This window comes from Phascolarctos cinereus, unplaced genomic scaffold, assembly GCF_003287225.1.
Source record: "Phascolarctos cinereus isolate Bilbo 61053 unplaced genomic scaffold, phaCin_HiC Scaffold_3;HRSCAF=262, whole genome shotgun sequence".
Taxonomy (NCBI): Eukaryota; Metazoa; Chordata; class Mammalia; order Diprotodontia; family Phascolarctidae; genus Phascolarctos; species Phascolarctos cinereus.
In genome coordinates, this window is record NW_027555736.1 from 235,213,836 (window position 1) to 235,228,420 (window position 14,585).

Consider the following 14,585-nt stretch of genomic DNA (forward strand, 5'->3'; position numbering starts at 1 on the left):
AAAAAATTTAAAAAAATAAAGAAAAAGAAAAGTCACTAAAAAAAAAGAAAAAGAAAAAAATAACATATACACATAAGTAATTAGTTACCGACTCTATTTCTATAACTCATTTTGCTTTGTGGCTCTGGAGTCCTCTGTATTGCTATTAATATCAGATAAAAATTGATGATTAGGGGTTTGGTTGATGATCTGTGACATTACTTTTCATTTGTAATCTAGCCCAGATAAGTTTGCAGATTAAATGGAAAGTGTTTGGTGACCTCCTAGATCCTGGTGTTAGCCAAATTTGCCAAATGGTCTGCTAAACTTCCAGTGTTTTTGTTTGTTATAATACCACTAGACAGTCCATAATATCCTTACTATGTAAAATCATTCCCGCTTTATTAGATGCTCCTTACTGCTGAGTAATGTTTGCTATGTGTTGTTGCCACACAAAGCATTTAATATATTTATCACAGTGAGAATGATATTAATAACACATCATCTGTGTGTTTTGAGCATTACAAAAATGATAGAAGTATGGAAGCAAGCCTGTACTTTATGAATGTAGTCCTTTGAAACATACATATGAGAAACTACTTTGAGGTTTGGGCCCATGTTAGTGAATGTTGTAGTAGTTCAAGTTTTGCCTTCAATTAGCTAGTTAATTATGATATTTCTATTTAGAAACTTATAGCAGAAGAATGTAGATAAGTTTAAATCTCTTTCAAGGATGCTAAAATTAACTAAATTATTTTAAAATACTTTTGCTAATTTTATGTATATTGCTGTTCCATTTTTATAAGACATATATTTTAATTGCCTCTTTTACCCTATAATCTGAAACTACTGTAGTCTTATGCAATTATAACTAGAGGATCCTGATATCAAAGCTTTTATCCATTATTTGGCAAAAGAAGAGATTGTGAACTATGCAGAATTGTTGAGGTGTTTTGTCTTTTCTTAGACAAATATTGGCTTCTACAATGTATTCTTTCTTAGTGTAAAAATCGTGTGTCTTTTACAGATACTGACAATAGGCATAAAATTGCTTTTGTATGGGAGCAGGCAATGTTTTATATGAATTTGAACCAATACTTGTTTCTGTTCCCTTTTAAGATATATTGGCCCTCCATAGCTACCTTAAGGGAGGAAAAGTATCCAGAATCAGAATGACTTAAATCACTGTACTTTTACCTGGTCACATCTCATCTAGAATATTGTGCTCAATTCTGGATGCCACATTTTCAGAAAGATGTGATATGCTCAACACATTCAGAGAAGGCCAACCAAGATGGGGAAGGGTATCCAAAACTATGGTTCAGTTGAAGGAATTGAGGATACTTACCTTGAAGATTAGAATACTGGAGGAGACGTGCTGTCTTTTAACTGGCAGATATTTGAAGGGCCTTTTCTGTTTAGTCCCAGAACTAGGAGCACGAGTGGACGTTAGAGAGGCAGCTTTCAGTTTGATATGAGGGAAGACATTCTAATGATTCTTATTGTCCAGAAGCAGAATGGTCTACCTGAAGAGGGATTTCCCCATTACTAAAGGTCTGCAGACAGAAACTGAATAACCACTTGCCAAAGATAGTGTAGGAGGGATCTTTGGACAGATATGAACTAGGAGGTTCCTTCCAACTGTCAGATGTGTCAGGCTTCATTTCTTGGGTTTGTTGTTTTTCTCTTTTCATATAGCAGAACTATAGCAGTTATAGACTCTTTCTTGCTCAACCAGGGTCAGGAGAGATATGTGTGTTTGTATGTATATGTGTGTATGTATATATGTAGGCACATGTGCATGTGTGCTTTCATTTTAAAATAACGGATTTCCGTATTAGGATAGCAGAATAAACTAGAATTTATGAATGAATGAATGAATGAATGAATGAATGAAAGAAAATTTTTTGTTAAGCATTTGCTTTGTGCAGAGCACTGTGCTAAGTGCTGGAGATACAAACAGAAAAGCAAGACAGTCCCTGCTGTCAAGGAGTTCTCGGTTTAGCTGCAAGTCTGATAGAAAAGCCCAGTGGCCCTTCGCGTGCAGTAGCAAAGCCTATGTAAATACGTCCTCACTGTCGTTCCCATTGATAAAATCTTACTGAACCATTTGGTAATGCTGGGGATTTGATGGTGAGAACTTTCTCTCCTGAGTCTTCAGAAGCTGTGGCAAGTGAGGAGCTGCAGCAGCAGCCCCTGCAGGTTGTTGGTAGGTTGCATCTTGGCTGGAAGCAAGGCCAGTGTTTGGGGAGATCCTGCTGTTCCCAGTGCTCATGGACATAACCTGCCAGACCGTGACAATCGATGGTGATAGTGGCTGAGGAGGCAGGTCATTTCTCCAGGTGTTGTTCCCTTCAGTGATGGCTGCAGGGGATGTCAGGAATCTTAGGAGGCCTGATTCCATGTTCTTGCTTCAGAATCTGTCTCAAGCCTTTTCTTCAAAAAGGTTTAGTAAAAGTCATGATGCCAAGGAATTTGTTGTTTCTTCTTCAACTTCTTTTTGTTGTTGTTTTTAATTTTTTAGCTCTTATATAATCCATTTTTACTAAGTCAACAAAGATTTATTAAACATTATGTGTCAGGCACTTTACTAAGTGTTAGAGATATGAAGAAATGCAAAAACAGTCCTTGCCCTCAGGGAGCTCACAATCCAATGGGGGAGATGACATGGAGACAGCTGTGTACATATAAAGTTAAATTGGAAGTAATCTCAGAGGAAAGGCATTCTGTTTGTACTTACGTTGCTGTTAATGTGACCTTTCCTTTCTTTTGCATTGTGTCTAAGCATCTTGAGGGAAAAAACCACATTTGTGCCCTGTTAGCCCACTGGCACCACTCTAGTTAAGACTTTTATCTCCTTGGGCCTGTGTTGACTAGAACTGCCTTTAGACTTGACTTCTTGCAGTGTCATCTTGTGCACCACCAGTAGATTAACCTTAAAAATCTTAAATCGTTCCCCAGTCAATACCCTTCAGCCCATTTCACCATTCATTTTACTTACCCAGAGAAGTCATGGAAAAGAGGTAGTGGAGTGGTGAATTCAGGACCATTACAGACAGAGTGACATGTGACTCTGCTGACCTCTACCTGGGTGACCTTAAGCAGATCACTTAACTGAGTTTCCTTATCTGTAAAACATTGGAGTCCAACTGCTTTGTATCAGAAGTTCTTGTACTCCTAAAACCGATCATCTTAAATCTAAACAACTTTAGCCTTGCATTCAGAGTTCTCTATAATTTAGTCCCAATGTGCATGAGCCCTCTACTTAGCCAGGGTAGACTACACTAATTTCCCCAAATAAGAAGTATATATACCTCTATATTTTCACATATGCCTTTTAAAAAGTTAACGAAGGAGGTTTACTTGACTATAGCATTAAAAAAAAATGAGGGATTTCACACTTAGCATGAGTAGAGATGGCCTCTCCCTTATCTCAATATAAAATGCGTCTGGTCTACAGGGCAATGAGTGGTGCCTTGATTGGGAGATAAGATTCTTCCCATATCTAAAAGGTCCTGATTCCAAGTGAATGGACTGTTTTATGCCTTTAGGTGAACAGGAAGTAATGATCAGAATCTGTCAGGAAGCTGTGGTGAGGGAAACCCAGCTTGAGTCTGAAACCTCTGGGCCAATCAAGTTTTGAAGTCGGCTTTAGCGTCTTTGAGCCCCAGTTACAGAGGAAGGGGAAAACTCTGAATGTTAGTGGTCCTATTATATACCACCTCACTGTGGCAAAATCCTAAGGTTCTTCTTGAGGACCTTCCAGTATTTGAGTGATTTTAGAACTTTCCCTGGATAATCTTCCTGGCATAGGCAGTTACTAAGGGGACAAAAGGGGGAAAAAAAGAAAGATTTTATTTAAGAAGCAAAAATGAAGCAGACATAGAACAATGTTAACAGCAAATTGTAACAGCCATCCCAAAGTTGTTACCATAAAGAAAAAAGAAAGCCAAATATGGAGACCAAAAGCCAAAAATCCCAGCTTTATCCATCCCCCCCCCCCTTGAAAGGATTGAGTTTCAGATCTCAGTGATTATCTTGATGTTGTGTGTGGTAGGTGGTGCCAGATCTTTGTAGTTCACTGTGGATTTCCTAATACAAGAGAGCAATGATAAGGTAGAACAGCACAGAGGATGACAACTCCAGCATTGCCAGTAATACTTCATCACACATCAGCATCCTCTTTTTGTGTTCCTCTTGATTCTTGTATTCGTGTTTCACGATTTCTGCACAGCTTTGGTCTTTCATTGGGAGTGATTGAAAGTCCTCTATTTCATTAAAAGTCCATTTTTCCCTGGTAGGATTGTACTTAGTTTTGCTGGGTATATTATTCCTCGTTACAAGCCTATGTTGTTTGCCTTGGGGATTATTGTATTCTAAGTTACCCACTTCTTTAGAGGCATGGCTTCTACATCTTCTGTGATCCTAAACTGTGGCTCATCAGTACTTGAATTCTTTTTTGCTGGCTGCTTGTAGTATTTTTTCTTTGATCTGGAAGCTCTGGCTTTTGGCTATAATATTCCTAGGGCATTTTTAGCTTTGAATTTCTTTGGGGGAGGAGAGTGACTAGTGGATTCTTTACATTTTCACTGTGCCCTCTGGTTCTAAGGATCTGGGCTCTTTACTTTCATGATGTCTTGAAATATGAAATCTAGGCTCTTTTTTTGTTCATGGTTTTCACATAATCCAATGATACTTATATCATCTTTTCTCAGTCTGTATTTCAGCTCATTTATTTTTGATGTTAGAAACTTTGCACTTCTGTTTTTTCTAATCTCTTTTTTTCTTTTTAATTTCTTCTTAAATTCTGCTTGGTCCATTCTAATTTTCAAAGAATTTGTTTCTTTAGTAAAGGTTTTGTTACTTGGGATGAGCTATTAATTTTATTTCTAATTCTTTTTTCTATAACTCTAGTTTCTTTTCTAATTGTTTCCTTTTGCCCTCTCATTTCATTTATGAAATAATTTTAGCTTTTTTTTTTTATAAGTCTTGCTTCATCTCTCCCAGGAATTCTTATTGATTTGTGCCCAAGCTATATTTTTCTTAGAGACTTTGCAGCTAGGAGTTTTAAAGTTATCTTCTGGATTTGTGTTTCGGATATCCAGGTCACCATAATAGCTTCTTGTGATGGAATTCTTGTTTTTTCATTCTTCTGGCCTTACTTCCTCTTTGGACTTTGTAGTAGGACCAGGCTCTGCATACTTTTAGATGGAATGGCTGTGTGGGCTTCATCCTGTTTTGGTTCTTTCCTCTTGAGACTTACTGTTTTTTCAGGATACTAAGTGTTGTATCATTTCAGGATCTCAGGTACAGTAGGAATGGACCATACTGTATGAAGGGAATTCAAAATTTTGAAATATAGTAAGGGACCAAGCAAAGTAAGTAATTTATGTTTGATTTTCGAGGTAGAGAGCTGCTGGAGGTTATTGAGTAGAGAGCAGACCTGTGCTTTAGGAAAATCACTTTGACAGCAATGTGAAACATATTTTAGAGTAGAGAGAGACTTGAGCTAGAGTCCAATTAGAAGGTTGTTGCAATAGTCTAGGCAACAGTTAATTCCCCACCTGAGTGGGGAAGTAGCTGTATGAGTAGAGAGAAGGGGATATTTGCGTAAGATGTAAAGAAAGAAAATCCAAATCTAGCCATTGATTAGATTTGTGAAATGAGCTTACAGAGGAGTCAAGAATGATAATGAGGTTGGACACTTGGATTACTGGAAGGATGATGGTGCCCTTGACAATAATAGGGAAATTTGAGAGAAGGGTAAGTTTAGAGAAAAAGATGATGAATTCTGTTTTGGACATGTTACATTTAAGATGCCTATGGGACATCCATCTCAAGATGTTCATAAAGCATAGGGTGATGTAGAAGTAGGGCTCAAGAGAGACACTAGAGCAGAATATACATACAGCTCTAGCTGTCATTGCATTGAGATGATAATTGTACCCTTGAAAACTGCTGAAATCACTATTGAAGAGAATAGAGAGGAAAAAAGAGAGGAGAGCCCAGGACAGAACCTTTTGGGAACCCATAGTAGTGAATGTAACATAGTTGAAGAATCAGCAAAAGAAAATGTGGAACAGTCAAACGGGTAGGAGAACCAGTAGAAAGAATAGTCATGAAAATCCAGAGAGCAGACAATATTGCAGAGGAGGTGGTCAGCATTGACACATATTGCCAGGAGATCAAGAAGAATAAGAATTGAGAACAGGCCATTAGATTTGGCAATTAAGAGATCACTGGTCACTTTGGAGAGAGCAGATCAGCTAAATGTTGAGGTTGGAAGTCAGATCATGGAAGGATTAGAAGAGAGTGATAGCAGAAATAGTGTCACCAAGTATATGTCACTTTTTCAAGGTGTTTGGCTAAGAAGGATATAGAGAACAATTGCTGTCAGGCAAGGTAGAATCTTATGAGAATTTTTGTAAGGATTGGGAACCCTGGCAGCAAGGAAGGAAGCAGAGTGGGATTACTCTTTATTTTTCTTCCTGTGGCACTTACTATATACTGCCTTTTATTTTCTGTGTGTGTGGCTATCTGTATCTATCTTCTTAACTCCCCTGCTACATCTTAAGTGCCTTAAAGAGAGGAAGCCGTGTCTTAACTCAGCTTTGTATCCCACACAGAACCTTGCACAATGCCTTATGCGTAACAGATGCATAGTAAACATTTGTTGCTTGAATGAATAAATAAATGTTGGCTACTTAACGATTTCTGGCCTTGCCACTCACTTAATCTGACTGACTGCTTTAGGCCAGCATAGCTAAAATATGGATGGGTTTGTTCTCTGGTTATTTCCAAAATCAAAATTATTAATGAATAATTGTATATGAAGATAATCTTTATTTTGAATCCATCTTCCACCCAGCTGCCAGAGTGATTTTCTTAAAGACTTTCCTAAAGTCTGAACATGTCACCTCCCTTCCCAACTCAGTGTAGTCTAGCGGGTCCCTCTTGCCTCCAGGAGCAAATATAAAACCCTCAGTTTTGACGTTTAAAACCATCCCTCCTGTTCAGTCTTCTTGGACTTCTCCCTTCCGTGAACTGTGTGATTTAGCTCTGTTGACTTATTTGTTACACTTTGAATACAACATTCTAATCTCCCACATTTGTACCGTTTTTCCGGCCATTGTCCATGCCTGAAATGTTCTCCTTCACACCTCCACTTCTTCACTTTCCTGGCTTCCTTCAGGATTCAGTTTTAATCCCCGCTTCTGCAGGAGCTTTTCCCCAGTCCCTTCTCACCCCCCTCCCCAACTCATGCCCTCTCTTTGAGATTGATTACCTTCTGATTACACTGGATGTTTGTCTTCCCCATTACAACATTAGCTACCTGAAGACAGGGGCTTGTTTTGTTTTTTGGGGTTTTTTTTGTTAACCTTTCTTTGTATCCCTAATGCTCAGTCTAATGCCTGGCACGTGGTACGTAGCTGTCTCTTTGTCCATTGTTGGAAAATTTCCTTCTTATAGTGAATTAGAAAATGTCTCATAATGTAAGGGCAAAAATTCAAAAGAGATTTGTTCTCCATTGAAATTTTATCTACGTTACTTCCAAAAGTCTTTTTTTACCTGTTTTTTTCAGTAAGAAGAATGTTAGAGTTTTACCCTTTAAAGTTCTACCACTGACAGTATTTTGTATTTTTTTCTTCTTTTCCTCATTATAGGTTGAAAATGAGACCAACATCCTACAAGATGGCTCTCTCATTGATCTGTGTGGAGCAACCCTTCTTTGGAGAACAGCTGATGGTCTCTTTCATGCTCCAACTCAAAAGCACATTGAAGCTCTACGGCAAGAGATCAATGCTGCCCGACCACAGTGCCCTGTTGGACTGAACACATTGGCATTTCCCAGCATCAATCAGAAAGATGTGGTAGAAGAGAAGCAGCCTTGGGCATACCTCAGCTGTGGTCATGTGCATGGCTATCACAACTGGGGACACCGAAGTGATACAGAAGCCAATGAGAGGGAGTGCCCAATGTGCAGAACTGTTGGGCCCTATGTGCCTCTTTGGCTTGGCTGTGAGGCAGGATTCTATGTTGATGCTGGACCCCCGACTCATGCTTTTACCCCTTGTGGACATGTGTGTTCAGAGAAGTCTGCAAAGTACTGGTCCCTGATTCCACTGCCTCATGGCACCCACGCGTTTCACGCGGCCTGCCCTTTTTGTGCCACGCAGCTTGTTGGGGAACAAAACTTTGTAAAATTAATTTTCCAAGGTCCAGTTGACTGACGGTATCTACAATAGTATCACTTTAACAAGTTACTGTGAAGATTTTACCACTAACTGTAGATTTTACTTTTTTTTAATATGTTAAAGGGGTTGAGGGGGAGTACTAATAGAGATTGGGAAAAGTGAGGTTACAGTAGTGACAGATACCTGGCACTTGACAGAAATCAGTGATGTCGCATTGTAATGGCTGCATAGTCATCAAAGCTTATTTGATAAGTATGTTTGTTATATGTGTTTGTGATTGAATTTTAAAATGGCATATTTGATTTTAATCTTGGATTTTTTTTAACAAATTTTTTTTCCTTGTAAACTTTGACAAATCTCTAAATAATACTTTTTTCACTATTAGGAGTTTAACCAAAAGATTAATTGGTTTTATTTTTATTAAACTATTACTTTGTAGCCATCGGTATTTAAGATCCTAGAATTAGAGTTATAAGCGACCTTAGAGGTCACCTAGTCCAACGTGCTTCTTCACAGAGGAGAGAGCTGAGGCACAAAGTAAGCGTCTTGTCCAAGCCATGCAGGTGGTTAGCAACAGAGGCAAAATTGGAACTCAGGGCTGCAAGACTCCTAAAGCCTTTGACACTTTTTCCACAGTACTGTTCTGCTTGTCCTTTAAGATGTTAACTCAAGAGTTATAAACAGTGTGTGGAAATGTTTGCTAACCACAAGATAGTTATCTACTTCAGAGTGACCTGAACTAGATTAAAATGTAATTGATAAATATTTAGCAAAATAAATAAAAATGCAATGGAAAGTAGATAATACTTATGGTTTTCCAAGTCGGTGTGTGGCCTGCAGGGATTACATATGGTTTGTTGTCCCCTGTTTCTGTTGGAATTCAGCACAAATGATTTACATGAAGTTCTGAAATGAAAATGTGACGTTCAGCAATTAGCACAGAGAATTGTTTTGATATTGGAAACTTTGTGACCTATTTTTTTATCATATAAAGTTGAGAAAGAAGATTCAGGTGTTGTAATAGCTTTTTAAAATTTGGTTGTCAGAATTTAATTGCGTTATGCACATTTGTAGAATAACTTTTGACATTATAAACCATGAATTCTCCATAACTTTTGGGTTTGAATTTTACAGCCTGTCCCTGCTATGTACCTTGCATGCCTAGGACTATGTGATTAATTAAAATGTAGCATCTCTCACAATTCGTTAGGTTGGCATTATTGCAGGAGAAGAGATTGTTTGGGCACCATAATACCAAATTATGCATATATAGAATCATTTATTGAGTTTAAAAAGTGATTGCAAATTGGTTGGGGTTTTTTTTAAGCTCACTTGCATATTTTTTGGACTTGGATGTATCCAACATTCTATGAACGAAAAGCTCACCTCAGACTGTGATGAAACAGTAGATTTTGTTCACTCTACTTCACACCATCTGTCACCTTCTGTTGCAGCTTGAGGAACACTGTAAGTTTTGAAAATGTTTGCAAATCAAACTAAATTTAAATGTGATCATTAGATATACACAACACCCAATGATGCTTCTGCAGAGATAATTTGAAATGTTTGATTTTAAGCCAGCAAATAAGTGTTTACTGAGGAATAATTATATTAGAATTTCTTATGAGCTCCAGGATCCCATTCAGTTGGCTTTATTTAATTGTGAATAATAATTCTGTGATACCTCTGGTAACAAGTATAGAGACTATCAGTCTATCCAGGATGAAAATGTTCATTTGGGAGAATATTAATAGCTATCTGAAAAGAAATGAAAATCTACTGAATGAACAATATTTTAAACTATAATTTCTATTAAATTGACCATTGGAGCTTTTTATGCTACCCATGAGACCTTTGTATAGACATATAATTTATATAACTTTAATATATTGTGTGTATATATCTATAAATATATACTTGATTGGCCTGTTGATGTTTTGACTGTAAATTGTTTTATAGTTCATCTGTAAGCCTAGCATTTTTAATTCCCTTTACTCATGGGTGATGAGAGGTGTTGGTTTTGTTTGCTGCTGTTTTTAATATCTTATTATATAAAATGTCAGCTTGTCAGTTTAAAATAGCCTCACTCTTCCATACACTTTGTGGTTTGGGGTGGGGAGCTTTAGCTTCAGAACACCACAAACCTCCCATGGCATTCTTCTCAGTGATCCCTTTCTGTACATCTTGCTCATCTCTCCCTGAAGGCTAAAATCAGAATGAATTGGACATGCCTAAAATAATAGCATGAGTGCCTTTTTATTCTGCAAGAGTCTTCTGTGACCTCTGATCTGGTTCCAAGCCTCCCTCCAGCATTGTCGGTCGTTTGGGATGGACTGTGTTTGCTCAGCCCTTCACTGTTTCATGGTTTGGGGAATGAGGATAAAGGAGTTATAACTAGCCTATTTCTGGTATGTGGTTAGCAACATACATTCTTCAGCTTGTTAAACAGTCTGCAGACTAAATGATTTACTCATCTTTCAGCCAGAAGGGGCAGATTTTTCTTTTCTGAGAGAAGTTTGTCCAGAGAACCCTTAAGATTAAGATTCACTATCACTAGTCCTCAAGCTCATGAAACTCTACAGAAAGCAGTTGACTAACCTGAAAAAGGCCCTTACTCTTTTCCAAAGCTTATCTCATTAAGTATTTGTTTGAAATTTGGAGGTTTCATTCTCTAAGGATAGGGCTGGGATGTTAGGTTTACTCAACTGGGTCACTCTGCAGTCATTTTTTCCCTTGTATCCAGATATGCTACCACCTCTTGCCTTCTCCCTTTTTGGAGCTGCCCTCTACACTTAGAAACAGAATGAGGAAGTCCATAAAAAGAGAAATATTTATATGCTGAAGTACTTTACTGTCAGTGATAGAAATGCTTACCTTTATATTTTTGTTTGATATTAAATTTTCTCAATTTTTTTTTAAAGTAACTTAGTTGGTAAGTGAAAGGAAATCTTGTTGCCCACTAGCCAAAGAAGAAAATAAGCTAAGGAACAGGATCCCAGAAGCAGCTTGTGTAAATTCAGAATAGAAACATTTATTCTGTCTTCACCTGCAGTGAGAGAAGGGATAAAGATTACTGTCCAGTGTATTTTCCTGAGAGGTTATAGAAAGAGCCTCCTAGACACAGCCCTGATTCATACAGTGATTCCCTCTGATGAAGAGGATAGTATATACCATTTCAAAAGGCAGCAATAATGTGTTTCGTAGAAAACACTTTTTCTTCAGTTGTTTTTTTTTAATCAGTTTATGATTGAAAAGAGGTTAAGAGTCGATGAAGTACTAGTATTCTGAATATATTTTAAGAGATTATTTTTATGAATCTCTGCTTTCCCCTATAATGTGTACCACACCTCAGCATTTTCAATCATCGAGCATTGTTAGTGTCTATAATTTGCAAGGTACTATGCTAGATTTATAGAGGTCAGGAAAAAAATGAAACAATCCTTGTTCTCCAGGAGTTTGGGTGTCACTTTTTAAAAACAGGATTAAAGGCTCCACCAAGGATTCAATAGTGAACTTTTCATTTCTTCAACTCTGGGCCAAAAGAATCGAAATCTTTTCATTTCCTAGAGTAGCACGCATTATCATCAGTTTCAGTTCATAACTTATGGTACCACAGTGCCTATGGATAACCTCATAATAGAGTTGCTTCACGTAGAATTTCTGGAGGAAGAGAAAGGAGAAAGCCATTAAAAATGCTAGCCTTCGTTAAGGGGACTAATGAATTTGGATGCAGAAAGAGGCCTGCAGTTGGTCATTGAAATAATTACAGCAGGTTTTTTCCTCCTGCATCCTTAGAGATATATAACTTCTTGAAGTTACTTTGTACTATTATAAGGGAACCAAGGAAATTTTTTTCACTCAAAACTTAAAAGGGGGATTGGGGCAGGGGACGTTCAGGGAATGCCCATATGAATAGGGATCAGTGATTTGCTGCTAGAAGTAAATCACTGGTCTCCATTATATTGTCGTTCCTTCCAACCCAAGTTAAAGACGTGACATAGCGGGGTGATCTTTTAAAGGTCTATACCAGGGGTGGGGAATCTGGCCTCAAGGCCACAAATGGCCGTCTAGGTCCTTGGGGGTGACCTTTTGACTGAGTCCAAGTTTTACAGAACAAATTCTTTTATTAAGGGAATTTGTTCTGTGAACTTTGGATTCAGTCAAAAGGTTGTACTTGAGGACCTAGAGGGCCACATGCGGCTTTGAGGCTGCAGGGAGGCTGCAGGTTCCCCACCCATGGTACGGATTCCTGACACATGATAACAAAAGGAAACTTTTTACCTAACTTTTATTGACCAAGACTTGAACTCTCTTAAAGAAGTTTTGTATGAAGAAATTAGTATCACTAGAGGTGAGAAGGGAGAAACAATTTTCTTTCCTAGTTCTACTAAGCAAACAAAAAATTGTTGGAAGATGTCTTTATATAAAATGAAATGGCAGGAAACAAAGGAAATTAAGTGATGATGTTTGCTATGTATAGTATTACTAGCTGTTAACTGTCTGGAAATATTTGTAAAAAAAAAGTATCTTTTATAAACCATGTCAAGTTGAAAACTTTATTTCTTCACTGTTATGTACCTGTGGAAGTATAAGCCATTTTACAGGGGGAAAAAACACAAAAACTTCAAAATTATTAAACTGTTATTTCAATATGTTCATGACTCCTTATTCCCAGGCTACAGATCATTTTCATCTTGCGTATCAGTTTGCACAAAAAGTTTGTATATAAATATGCTTGATTTTTGCATTTGGCATATATCTATGTTCATCCTAAACAGTTTAAATTATTTTTTATGGCTTCTGCATAAAATGTTGAACAGATTGTTTAAGTCTGGTCTCTGAAATTTCCCTTAATTCTTCCTTATTTATTCAAATGGCACTTCATTGCCAATCAATTTCTTGTGTTATCACTGCAGAGTAACACAGACTTCTAAGAAATATAAGCTAGCTTCCCAATGTGATGGGTACTATAGGCTATGTGCACATTTCTTAGTGCTGCCCAAGTTAAGAGTCACCCATGCCTGTCTCACTCCTTTACCTTCAGCAATCCACAGAAACATAGGTTGTCAGTTAATTGACCAGTGAGGGAGTGACCATACAAGGAAACACCTGCTTCTGCCTAGTGCCTGAAACTCTCTGGAGATCTTAGGTGGCACTTTTGGACCTGAAATCTATGTAGTTTGAGAGGTACAGGCTGGAATGTGGCCAAAAATTGCCAAGATAAGAAAATCTTTCATCTCTGCTCTAAGTCCTCGCCCTGTTTTAAGGTCTTTCTTTCTCATTCGTTACCAACCAACCTCATTCCTCATCTTAGACAATTGACTTTTTAGCGTTCAGGTGCTTTGTTTGAATATAGTAACAGTGACTGAACTGCCCAAAACCCTCCATGTCCAGAGATAAGAGATTAAGAGATTGCAGGTTTAGGGAATTTGGTAGAATTGACTTAGTAAGTAAACACTTGGAGAAAACTGAGAAAGGGCTTCTAGAAATTAGCACAGAAAGAAATGCATGCCAGCCTCCCTATGGTGGTGGTTCACAGCTCTTACCTGTCTCATTCACTCTGGTCCCTGGTTTGTGCTCATTCCTGTCCCTCTTTTAGAACCTCATCCTTAGTTGCAGCTCGTTTTTCAGGTAAAGTCCCATCTTTTCCTTTGCTTTACAATAACAGCAGTGAGGGATCAGGAATGGAGTGCAGCCATATAGCCATTTTGTCCATGGAGGCTTCTAGTCTCTCAAAAGTTCTTCTGCTACCCTATGCATGGAAAAACTCTTAACTGAATTTGGGATGACCTATTCACTCTGTTCTAGTCTTTTGAGAGAAGTGTAATGGCAAACTTTCTACAGCTGAAGCCCTCACAGAGCAACCTAAGGGGTAGGGCCAAAACCCCACAGTCATACAAAATGTTACCCTGCCTCCTGACTTCTCATATGATCTCCTGCTGAACTCAAATTTATTTTAGGGTGAGTATTGGTAAAGCCAACTACCCCAAATTAATAACTTTCTTTCTGGTAGTTCTAATATTCTCTAGATGTCTCTTTAAAGTCACAATTGAATGTGGCCATCAATTTTTTTTAATAACCTCATTAGCAGGGTGCTTACATCTCAAGGCTTAAATTAGGCCTAAGAATTATAGGAAAGTGAATTATTTTACAACACTTTTTCTTTCATGGAAATGTGTTACTGAGAGATTTGGAAGCGTTCTAGGTTATTGATTATTGTGAGAAAAGGATACAAGCTTGGAAATACGAAGACCTACCCACTTGCCCTTGGATAATTGTGCAACTGAAAAAAAAATCTTTAGGAGTTAAAATATCATTGAATTTTCACTGATTTACTAACATTAAATTAGCCTCTCTATGTGTTGTTAAGTTGTTTCAGTTGTGTTTACTCTTCATGACCCCATTTGGGTT

The 14,585-nt window shown here is 37.8% G+C and overlaps 1 protein-coding gene across 1 annotated transcript in view; it reads left to right on the forward strand.

Annotated features, from left to right (window-relative positions):
* The window catches only part of PELI2 (pellino E3 ubiquitin protein ligase family member 2), a 116,461-nt gene extending 103,635 nt beyond the window's left edge, over positions 1 to 12,826 (forward strand). Inside the window, exon 6 of the mRNA XM_020986451.2 lies at positions 7,644 to 12,826. Within this exon, the coding sequence (XP_020842110.1) occupies positions 7,644 to 8,210 (567 nt within the window). The 3' untranslated portion in view covers positions 8,211 to 12,826. The remainder of the gene's footprint in view (positions 1 to 7,643) is intronic.
* Positions 12,827 to 14,585: the final 1,759 nt, after the last annotated feature.